Source organism: Sceloporus undulatus, chromosome 6 (assembly GCF_019175285.1).
Source record: "Sceloporus undulatus isolate JIND9_A2432 ecotype Alabama chromosome 6, SceUnd_v1.1, whole genome shotgun sequence".
In the NCBI taxonomy this organism is placed as follows: Eukaryota; Metazoa; Chordata; class Lepidosauria; order Squamata; family Phrynosomatidae; genus Sceloporus; species Sceloporus undulatus.
This window is the reverse complement of record NC_056527.1, coordinates 71,351,543-71,364,088: the sequence shown is the minus strand read 5'-3', so window position 1 is coordinate 71,364,088 and position 12,546 is coordinate 71,351,543. Positions and strand designations below refer to the sequence as shown.

The 12,546-nt window shown below is 39.0% G+C and overlaps 1 protein-coding gene across 11 annotated transcripts in view; it reads right to left on the bottom strand.

Annotated features, from left to right (window-relative positions):
• COBL (cordon-bleu WH2 repeat protein) overlaps window positions 1-12,546 on the bottom strand; it is a 194,520-nt gene that overhangs the window by 105,837 nt on the left and 76,137 nt on the right. For all 11 annotated transcript variants that reach the window (XM_042471813.1, XM_042471816.1, XM_042471822.1 and 8 more), the window contains 2 exons: window positions 6,780-6,871; window positions 2,349-2,543 (listed from right to left, as the gene is read on the bottom strand). In XM_042471813.1, the coding sequence (XP_042327747.1) occupies window positions 2,349-2,543; window positions 6,780-6,871 (287 nt within the window). The remainder of the gene's footprint in view (window positions 1-2,348; window positions 2,544-6,779; window positions 6,872-12,546) is intronic.

The window sequence follows — 12,546 nt, the reverse complement described above, 5'->3', positions numbered from 1 at the left end:
TCCAAGAACCTCAGACATATTATCTCCTATATTTTTAACTTTAATTCCCCTCCCACTCCCATTTTTTTCAATCTGTAGCTGAAGTAAAAGTAGTATCAGTGTACAGAGGGTATTCCTATACATAATTATAATACAGCTATTAAGCTCTCAGAATGATCTAACTAGGCTGGTTAACTCATGTTATTAATCTACCCTCCTTTAATACAGCTATCAATATCATCTAATTTTAAACAGTTATCATAGTAAATCACAGGGGTGGGGGAATAGTGTTAACCCAATAGCATCATCCCCACTTCTCACATTGCAAAAACACAAACTGAGCCATGTTGTAATAAAGTAGTGCACTGGCGCTCTGGAGTGAACAGGTTTGGGGAAGGTTCGGCGGGCCGGCTTTTGAGGATGTCGCTCCCACCAGTGTCCCTCCCCTCTCCTGGCTCCAACAGCTGCACTCTTTGTTGTTCTGGCTCTGACGCTTTGGTGGGTTTGGGGAAAAGTCCAACAGGCCGGCTTTTGAGGATGCCGCTCTCACCAGCGTCTCTCCCCTCTCCTGGCTCCAACAGCTGCGCTCTTTGTTGTTCTGGTGCTGGTTCTTTGGCGGGTTTGGGGAAAGTCCAGCGGGCCGGCTTTTGAGGACGCCGCTCCCACCAGTGTCCCTCCCCTCTCCTGGCTCTAACAGCTGCACTCTCTTTTCCATTATTTCTCTTATTTTATCACCTTCATAAAATATCTCACCGTTTTCTCCCTGTATCTTGTTAATCCATTTTTTTTCCCTCTTTTTAAAAATCTTGCCCAAGCTTCCATGCTCTTAGTATCCCATGCTTGAAAATCATTCCTTGCATACAATAAATTCCTCATACTAGAAGCCTGGTCTAAATTTTCTAACTCTTTCTTCTTTTTGTCCCATTGTATTTTTATGTTTTTCCTTTTATATTTTTGGTATTCTTTCGGTAAATTTTCCACTTCCTTAACCAAATTTTGTCTATATTTCCTTCGTAATTCCTATCTCCATATTCATGCATTTCCCTCTTATCACTGCCTTGAAGGTGTCCCATACAGTCTGCATTGATACTTCCCCAGTATCATTTATTTCAAAAAAAGATTTAATTTCCTTAATTATCTCATCCTTGTTCTCTTCTTTCATTATCACCATAGGATTGAATCTCCATGTCTTTAATTTTTTTTTCTGATGATATTGCTAACTTCACATACAGGGGTGCATGATCCGATAACCAGATCTCCTCAGTTTTGATATCATTTATCTGTATCGTATTCTCTTTTCTCACTATAAAGAAATCTATCCAGGTAAATTTCTTGTGTCTTGCAGAATAAAATGTATTATCGAAGGAGTTATTCCCTATCTTTTCATAAACTTCTATCATATTCCATTTATTTAAATTTATTCCTGAATATCTATATTTTACCCCACCTAACTTTGGTTTGCTTAAATTAAAATTGAAATCTCCATCAACAAACAAGTCTCCTTCACTAAAGTGATCCAGTTTTGAAAAAAACTTGTCTATAAATTTGCATTGGTTTGTATTCAGTGCATAAATGCAGGCAAAGGTAACTTTCAGATTCATTAGATTCCCGTTAATAAATATATACCTCCTGTCTGTATCTTTTACTTTTTTTTCCACCTGGAAGTTAATTCCTTCCCTGATTAAAATAGCAATTCCTCTAGCTTTATTAGTTCCTCTGGATTCAAAATGTTTATCCCAGTTAGCATAATTAAGGAGCTTGGATTTATTTTGTTTTTTATGCGTTTCCTGAACCATAGGGATGTCCACATTCTTGTCTCCTAATAATTTATACAATCTATATCGCTTGACTGGAGTACTCAAACCATTAACATTGAGTGAAAATATATTAATTCCCTTCATCTCAACCCACCCTTGTTTAATTTGAATTTCCAGCACCCACATCTTAAACTTCTTTTCAGCCGTTTTTCCCTTCTCCCTCCCAATCTTCTGGTCCACCCCCCTCTCTGGAGGATGTACAGAGCAAAAAATGCCTGCCACCATTGCTGGTACTCTTGCTGGATTGTGTTCTTCCTGTCACACCACCATTAAGGACAATTCAGACTTGAGCATCCATGGATTTTGGTATCCATGGGGGGGGGGGGTCCAGAATGGACACCGAGGGGCTACAAAAATTTAAAATCTTGATAGCTATAACTTTTCTCAGGCATTTATAGGAATATGGGTGAGCCATTCATTTGAAGGGCACCACTTTCTGCTGTAACAACTGATGGACCAAACTCTGCCAACACATACAGCTGGCATATGATTACATGGAGATGTTACTGAGAGTTCATATTTCAATTTGGATTTTCAAGATACAATACTTACTTGACTTAGAATGTTTTCTTCTCCATTTGTCTCCACATTCAGCAAATGAGAAAGTATTGCTGGTGGAGGAGGTGCTCTCCGCTTTTTTATTTCACTGCTTCCAGTCATTCCTGAGATGTTCCCAAGAGACAGTGATGGTCCCGATAGAACAGAACATGGATTCACTGAAGAAGAATGTGGAACTGTGGTAACTGACTGTAAACAGATGCAAAAACTAATTAAAAAATTCTTACAATAATATTTCAGAGCTAGTTCTGATAATAGCTATTTGAAACAAAACCAAAAATTGCTGTTCTGAAGTGATTTCATATGGACACCTATCCTACAGCAATCTTTTCAAAACTTTCAGCAAGCTCTGAATATACTAGAAGTTACATCAACTTTTAAACCTGGCTGACATTCATTGCATGAGTGACATGAATATGACTGCCAGGCTGAATAGCTTTGAAATTTAGGAGAACTGGTCATTGTACTGAGTTTGTTATCCAGATGTACATCCTATGCTGCAACTAGTCAGCCCAGGACTTAAAAATAAAATTTATGTTGATTTTTTTTTTGTCTTCCCTTTTTCTTGGAACAGAAAATAGTATTTATAGGTCAGCAAAAAAATAAAATATAGCCCCCCTGTGATTTTTCACCATCTTGATGTTTTAAGTTCTATTCAGGGAGTGTTAACAGTTGAATAATTCTTCTGAAGCCCTATATGAAATTGCTTATATGTGCAGCTTTGCCTTGTTAAGCATAAATGAAGTCCTTAAGTAAAAAAACAATCAATTTTATATACTGTATTTTCTGGAGTATAAGACTACTTTTTAACCCAGGAAAATCTTCTCAAAAGTCGGGGGTTGTCTTATACGCCAGGTGTCGTCTTATAGGGCAGGTGCTGAAACTTCTGAACCAGACTGGAGAATCTGCGGTCGCTGCATATGGTGGAGGGAGCTCAAAAATGGCCGCGGTCCATCCCCACCGTATGCGACAATCATATGAAAGCAGCTACCACTTTGATAGTCTTGGAGACAGGGAGGGCTGGGCAGGCAGGGAGAGCTGACCAATCCATGCAGGCTTTGTATACAACAAGGTTTCCTGCTAAGTACCTGTATGTCATTTGAATTAAAATTACCATACTGAAATTAAATCTGATGTTTTTTTAATTTTTATTTGGTGTGCATTGGAAGAGGGGTAGTCTTATAAGGCGAATATATCACAAACTCTATATTTTAACTGGAAAAGTTGGGGGTCGTCTTATATGCCTAGTCATCTTATACGCCAGAAAATACGGTATTTTAAAAGTTAGAAGTACCACATATGGTAGTTGCAATAGCAATTCTTCTTTTGTAGCCACTACAAGAACAAGAAAAAGCAAAATTCAAAACAAAACTTTGGAGCAATCTACATCTTTTCCAGGTGAAATTTCTTGGAAAATGAAATAAAGGGAGGTAAGCCACAATCAAATCAACAGAACCATCTACTGAATCTGTAAACATGAATTTCAGTAGAACAAATATCTTTTTGATAAACTTAATTGTAGTGAAGTGCCCAATGGCCTAAACACCCTAAAGGCACCAGCTACTGTCTAAGGCAGGGGTAAGCAACCTGCGGCCCACGGGCCGGATGCGGCCCGGCAAGGCCTTGGGACTGGCCCCAGCCCGGTCCTGCCGCTGATTGCCGCCGGGGCCTTTGGCCTCTCATGCGCAGGCGCAAGGGAGGCAATTGTCTATAGAAACATGCATTTATATTAACATTTTTTAAAAAATCAGCAAATTTTTTTGCGTGTCCTCCACTTTTTTTAAAAAAGTGTCCACCATTTGAAAATGTTGTCTTACATCTGTCCCGGTTTACTAGTTATTTTAAAAAAATTTTTTAATTATTTAATTATTTATCTTTTGGCTTCGGCCCCCCCCAGTTGTCTGAGGGACAGCAACCTGGCCCCCAGCTCAAAAAGGTTGCCTACCCCTGGTCTAAGGTATGAAGCTAAGCAGGGTCAACCCTGGTTAGTACTTGGATGTGAAACCATCAACACATACCCAGTGTGATAGGCTATATTTCTGTCAGAAATCCCCTGCATTGGTTTATTCATTTGGGGTTTCTGTCATGAGGGTTATAAGTTTAGGGTTTTGTTTAAATATTATTAGGTTAAGACAGTAGTGGGTTTAATGCGTAATGGGTTAATGGAATATACTAAAAAGTGATAAGCTGACTGTTAGACTCTGTGCTTGCTTGTTAAAATTGAAATGCTAGGGAGTTACCCTGCCAGTCAGAGACAGGTCTCTGTGAATGGGAGGGGGAATTGAAACATGAAGGGCCTATTGCATTGCTTATATGATGTTATGTTAGTATGTTCATTATACTTTAATATGCTACTATTATATTTTAGATGCTGCTATATATGTTGGGTTGTGGGATGATGGGATATATAACTATGCTTGATTATACCCATAGGCTGTTAAGGTTCATTATTACTTAGTCTAGTTGTGGGGAATGTTTATGCTTCAAGGTCACAGGTGCAGTGAGGGGATAATGCCGTGTGGGAACGTAATTGTTTTGAGAGCTTGCCAAAGATCCCTGACTGAAGGACGTTACATCATTGGGGAGGAGATTCCTCACTGCGCGGGAAAGAGTCTTCCAATTAATTTGCTTTAGTGCTTGATGGGGTGGGTTTGCTTTATACATCTTCATTCCTGACAAAAAGGTCACTTCTGTTGTATATATCACTTTTTTCAATAAAGCTGTTACTTTTAAAGAACAGTCTCTTGTTGGAAGAGGGGCCTACAAGCAGGAGCCTGACAATTTCAAAGGAAGAAACTGGCAAAATCATTTCTGAGTATTCCTTGTGTAAAAAATGCTATGAAATTTATGGGATTGTCTCAGGTTAACAGGTAACTTGAAGGCACATACACACAAAGTAAAATGCCAAGAGTACTGAAAGTACATGATTATGTTTAACATTATCTTAGAGGCTTAACTTTAAATGCATCAAAATAAGTAATTGTTTAATTCTGATCTAGTGTGATTGTAAATTGAATCACTATTCCTCACGACAAGCAGTGTCTCTACTTCTTACAAAGTGGATAATGTTTTAAAAAACTGAATATCATTAATAAATATTATTGTATTTCCAAGTTCTATGTATGTGTCAGAATCCACCTTCAGTCAGGCATTCAGGGTGTATTCTGCCATGAGGTTTGTATAGATAGAGAGAGAGAGAGAGAGAGAGAGAGAAGGAGATAAATAGATAAATAGAAAAACAGACAGACAGATAGACAGACAGTCACTTTGAGAATAAGGGGGATGCCGCCATGAGGACTAAGCCGGATGGTCACGTAGTGCATGGCAGTTAGGCAGTTTTATGAGGGGTTGTTGGGAAGCTGAAACCAAGGATGCATACAGCCTTAGATCTCTACTTGGTAGAAGAGCCAGGAACCAAATGGCCAAAAAAAAACCTCCTTTCCCCCTTCAGACCAAAGGGAGAAATTCTACATCAAAGGCTGAAACGCAGGGAACCAACTCAAAAGGAGGGGTTTGGGGAATTGTAAGGTTCTGTCTCTATTTGGAACTCCTCAGTTTCAACAAAGACGTGGCAGGAATACTTCTTGTTGGTTCAGGCACGCCGTATTGACTAATAAAATAGAAGCTTCTGTTCTTCTTTCAAATATTTCACATATGAACATTACACTGTGAAACTCTTTATACAATAGTTAATGCAATTAGCATTTAAACCTATTCAGGCAGTTTATTAGGCAACTCTTTGACCAACTAGAGATGTTTTCTTTCAATCTTATTATCACAAGCCTACTTTGAAACGTAAATGAGTAGAACACAAATCAACTGTACTCTGCTATTTCCCAAGTAAAGGAAGCATGTATATCTTTGAGAGGAATAGCTACACACTAAAATACACAATACAAGTCTCTTAAAAAGGCTTTAGAGACCAGAAACCCTGAAACATCCACTACACCAGTAAAACAAAAATGTAAAGACGGAGAAATAAGAATGGGGGAAACAGCTCCCAAAATGCTGAAAACTACTCACAGACAGAAGCGCCATACATGGTACCACTGTGGCTGTCCAAACAGAACTGAAGAGCAGTCTTTCATTAGAGTTTGTATAACAGAAAAAGGAAAGGAAAACTCCAAAATCTGGAACAGTAATTTTGCATCTTTGGTCTTCCAGATGTTTTGAATTTCAATTTCCAAAGTCCCTGACATAATGACCAATGGTCAATAATTCTGGAATCTGATGTCCTAAATATCTGCACAACCAGCATTTGAGCATCATTGGTCTGGGGGGTATGAAATGTAGTTCTGAACAGGTGCAAAATGTATACTGGTGATACAAAAGACCATGATTGACTTATAAAACATGCATTAAATACAAGTTCTATAACAAAACACACTTGCAAGTTTAATAGTTTAGTATGTGAAGGATATTTACCTTATTATTTCTTTTATTAGTCTTGAAAAATCCCAGAAATTTCATTTTTCCTTTTTCTGTTGCTTCACAAGTTGATGAAAAATTTCTTGCTTCTGTAATATACATAATCTGTCGTGACTACTCCAATCCAAATCAAAGAATCAATTCAATATTTTTTTTTAAAGAAATAGATTATTAAATATTGAAATCAACATCTCATAACACATGGATTTAACAAATCTCAAGGGTTTGTGGTTTGCCATCTGGGAGATGGCAGTATAATCAAATCTCTCTGCTATCTTTGTGTACATAAATTAAATACAAAGAGATAAAAATGGAATAAGATGAAAAATAATTAATAGTCACTGCAGAAAAATGCCAGGACATAATAAATCAGTAACAGGTTATCAGTGAGAAAAGTCAAGAGATGAAGAAGACCTTACCAACCAAAGTGATAGAAAATATGGGAAGGTAAGATGCCCCCTGAATAAAATAAAAATAAGAAAAGTAAAAAAGGAGGGAACAAAAGGAATAAAGAAAATGTGGATTATGTAAAGATGTATATGCACTGCAGAAATAAACCAGCTTGGCACCACTTTAACTTCCATAGCTCAATGCTATGGAATTCTGGAAATTCCACTTTTTTATGGCATCAGATCTCTCTGACAAAGAAGGCAAAATTACAAGTCCCAGAATTCCACAGTACTGAGCCCTCACAGTTAAAGTGAGCATTATTGGCCGGGACGGGGGGTGGTAGTTCTGCTGTGTGGATGAAGACTAAGGTAATTAAAACAAGGATTTCAAGTTGACTTTGCTAAGGAGTTAATATCAATAAATACACTTGCTGCACACATGAACAGTGTAATTAAAACCATAGGCAAAGAACTAGAACTGAGTTTAAAGCATAAAGAAAATCAAAAGGCTATGCAGAATGAAATTAGAGAATTAAAAAATAAACTGGCGGATCTGGAGAACTGCCATTTGAATATCCCTATATAAAATATTCCTGAGGGAGAAAGTCAAAATGTTCTCTCTCACTTATTACTTGTACTGCATCCACACTGCAGAAATAATCCAGTTTGACAACATTTTAACTGTCATGGCTCAATGTTATTGAATCCTGGGATTTGTAGCTTCTTGTGGTATCAGTCCCCTCTGACAGAGAAAGCTAAATGCCTCACAAAACTACAATTCCAAGAATTCCATAGCATTAAACTATGGCAGTTAGTGATGTCAAATTGGAGTGAAGATGCAGCCATGGATCAATGAAAAATAGCCTAATACTGATTTTAATGAAGCGGATATAGGTGCTGTCCACATAGGCCAAAAGGCCCATGTTCCCCCCACCCTTGTGCGATCCTGTTTGGATGCTGCAGACCATTAACGTGCCAGCTCAAAAACCAGCAGAGCAGATGCAGATTTTATTAATCCAACCCAATCCCAGGGCCTTAACAAGGGTCAAAATGACTCACTGTTTGCCATGGAGTGGGTCCTGGGTCATTATGGGGATGGGTGTGTAAACACCCGCCTGTCCATGCAGCAATCTGTGGAACAACTCTGGGAAGCACCATGGCCAGAACAGCATGGGCTCAGCCTTTGCTATCCTCCCCATCTGCTCAGCTCCGAAGACAAGAAGCAGACACTGTGGGCTGGAACAGATGGGTAGGAAGGGCTGGCTTGAAGCGGCCCCTGTCAAAGACACCTTGGGACTGGGGGAAACACACGCTGCGGTCCCAAATGTGCCCTCCACCCCAGGCCCGAATTGGAGTGGAAAAGATCCACTCCTATTTGAGCCAGGTTTGGGCTGCCTTAGGCAGCCCTGGCACAACTTCTGGGTGCTCTGGTGGGGTGTGGTGTCAAAATGTCATACCCCTGGAGCATGTTGAAGCTGCCCCTGTGTGGTTGGTTGTGTGGCTTCTGGGCATCTTGGGGAGGTGGTGTCAAAACACCACACCCCCAAGCTGCCCAGAAGCTGGCTTTTGTGGCCAATCTGTTCCAGCCAAGGTCACTAAATGCCAAGGTCACTAAAGGAAATGATAAGCGTCATCAGGGGCTAGCCTGAAGATACAGTGTATCTTAATTGTAGATTTTTCTTGTACTGTTATATAATTTTCTTGTACACCGCTGTGATCTATTTGGAATAGCGGTTTATAAATAAAACATATTATTATTATTATTATAAGACACTTAAGACTATAACTGACAAGATAGCTAGAAATGATAAAAACAGCTACATGGCTTAGAAATGTAAGCTAGGAACTTCATTAACCCATTAACTGTTATGCCTTAATATTATAGTAATATCTACTATAGTAATATTTATAGTACTACTTTGTTCATCTAGGACCTGCTTAATATATTGATTAATTGAAATGAACTAATACTCTTATTCACTAGTTAAGACTAGCTGGGGGGGGGGAGAGCTCAACTACAAGAGAAGCATGCTATCTTGACACCTGAAAATTGCCAATAAGGATGCACTTTCATTATTGCAAAGTGAGAAGGCCATCACTTTCAGTATCTTGTTTAGACATGGGGAGGCAGAGAGAGAGGGAGGGTAGGTTAGGATTCTATGATTCTATGATATGGTTCTAGGATACCATTAACATTTTTCTGTCAATCAAATGAAAAAGCAATTTAAGTGTTGTTAGAAATGCTTCAGTGATATTTTGCTTTACTTCATATAAACTAGGTCAATTACTGTGCTCAGATTTAAAAATGTATACCATCACAATTATATCCTTATATGTAAATGGTTTAGATTCACAAAGTGAAAGGTACAATGTATGGTCTTCTATTAAGAAATGGAAACCTCACATTCTATTTTTGCAAGTAACTCATATGGAAAAAAAGGAAATAAATTATGCCACAATCATATTTTGGTAAGCTAGGGGATGGCCTTATTAATTTTCCAGAATTTCATTTGGAGAATGAAACATGGAGATAGGAAAGATTTTATGTTTCTTTCAGACCATCATCAAACTTATTCAAGGTTGGACATGTTTTTCATAACTAAATTGTTATGTAATAGAGTGTGTATGGGGAAAGTTGCACCACATATGGAACATGGTGACCTTTTCTCTCTTACATTTCCAACATCTGTTGTCGGTGTTTTTATAAATTCTGCTAAGTTTCTCAGGGGTCAGGGGTCAAATTATATTTTGTATTAGTTTTCTTTAACATCTACTGACATACAGTCTGCCTTTCCTTTACATGGGGGATCTGTTCTGCCTCCCCCCCCCTCGTAAAGGGAATTCTGCCTATGCTCGAGCCCCATTTAAATGAATGGGTCTTATGTACGCGGCGGCACAACAGCGCACACACACCACATGCGTGCATGCCATTACTCCTTATGGGGTGCACCGCCCCTTTTCCCAGCACAGCTTTCAGCAGCCACGTGTGATGCAGGCGCACTGTATTTTATTCTTTTTTCCCAATTTAGTTCCCAGTCTCTTAGATGTATCTTTCTCCCCATTTCTTGTGACCATTTGATTATGCAGTCTTTTATAGGTTCATCTTGCATTTCTATTTCCAGCATCTTTTTATATAGTTTGGATATGATTTTGTCATTTTCTTTCATCAATATTTTATCCATTTCGTTTGTTAAGAAGCCTTCCATTTTAGAGTCCATTTTAAATTTCCCTACCAGTTGATGGTAGGGAAACCAAGAAATTTCATAGCTTTTTTTCACTTAATTCTTCCTGTGGTTTTAGTCTTATCTATTATCTGAATCTCTTGTTCAAATAGCTGCATATTTCAGCCATGCGCCTTCTGTTATTATCTCTGTATGTTGGAAAGCTTCTGTAGGTGATAACCTCGATTTAAGGTGAAAACCTTGATTTAAGTATCTTTTGTATTTGATCTAAGTTCTGTACAATGCTCTTCTAAGTATGTGATTTTCAAAGTAATTTGAAGTAATTAATTTTAGCCATATCATAAAATAGATAGGTGTGCCATCCAAAATGGTTGCTGCTAGCTTCTAGGAGCCGTCTGTTTTGTTGTAAGACCCACTCTCTCAACCATTCTAGGCAGCAAATGTCGTAATATAATTTTAAGTGTGGAACTCCAAACCCAACTCTTGCTTTAACATCTTGTAGGAGCTTCAATCTTATACGTGATATCCTGCTGGCCCAAATAAAGATCAGAATATCATCTTGCCATGGTTTGTCCTTTACCAAAATCAGAATGGTAAAAAAATCCGGCCTGAGAGGAAGGAGACTCCGCCCTCCATAACTGCCATCCACCAGCCTGAGAGGAAGAAGACTCCGCCCTCCATAGCTGCCATCTGCCGGCCTGAGAGGAAGGACACTCCGCCCTCCATAACTGCCACCCGCCAGCCTGAGAGGGAATTCGCCAGGCAGGTCCAACTCCATCAGGACTAGCCTGAAGGAAGGAGACTCCGCCCTCCATAACTGCCATCTGCCGGCCTGAGAAGAAGGACACTCCGCCCTCCATAATTGCCATCCGCCGGCCTGAGAGGGAATTCGCCAGGCAGATCCAGCTCCATCAGAACTAGCCTGAAGGAAGGAGACTCCTCCCTCCATAACTGCCATCTGCCGGCCTGAGAGGGAATTTACCAGGCAGGTCCAGCTCCATCAGGACTAGCCTGGAAGAAGGAAGAGCCCTCCCTCCAATCCATCTGCCTTGGTCCAGGCCTCAGAGGGAGAGAAGAACCACTGGACCTCATCCCCTTTCCCTCCACTATTCCCTTCTCCTTTTGTTTCGTGTCTTTTAGATTGTAAGCCTGAGGGCAGGGAACTGTCTGATTAAAAATATTAATTGTAAGCCGCCCTGAGAGCCATTAGGGCTGAAGGGCAGGATATAAATACCTAAATAAATAAATGAAACAGGATCTTTGGTAGGACTGACATTTTTATTACTGCTATGCTCCCCAGCAAGGATAGTTTTAGGTTCTTCCATCTAGTTAGACCTGATTTAATTTCATTCCAGATTTTAATATAAATATATTTTTAAAAAATCTGTATTCTTTGTCATGAATGTAATACCCAAATATATAACTTTCCTCTCGACATTAAAATGTGAGAACCTTGGGCAGACTCAGCTTGTTGAAGAGAAAACTGAAGGGTGATTATGATTACACTCTTTAAATGCTTCAAGGGCTGCCACAAACTGGAATGTGCAGGTACTAAATCTATTGGTTTTATGTTACAGGATGGAACATTTCAATTGAACACTACAACAAACTTCTTGACAATGAGAGAGGTTCAGCAATGGAACCAATTGCCTAGAGAGGTGTTGGGGTCTTCCTTTCGATGTGTTCAAAGAGAGGCTGAGCAGCTACCTGCTGGGGATGCTCTAGCTGTAGATCCTGCATTAAGCAGGAGTTGGACCTGATGGCTCATAGGGCCCCTTCCAACTCCACAACTCTGAGTTAACATCTTCAAGTAAAAAAACATAAACAGGTAATTTATACTGTGCATAAATAAAATGGCACATTCCACAAGAAGTTTAGAAATTAGGTCTCTCTACTGTACAATATTACCAATATTCCCAATTTCCATCTCTTTTAAAGTGACCACAAGTAAAAATGTGAAACAAAATTATCAGAAGCTGAGATATTAAAATGCATTAAATGGCATATCAAGGCATCGCAGAAGCACTTATATGATATAAATGAATAAAAAACTCTCATTGCAGAAAAATACACCCAAAGGTTTAAACAGTTATTCTATATTAATAATTGCCATTAGTTAGGACTGTGCATCTGCTTAGCTAATGCAGTGTCTTTTATTTCAAAAGCAACATAAAATAGTCTACACTAAGCATG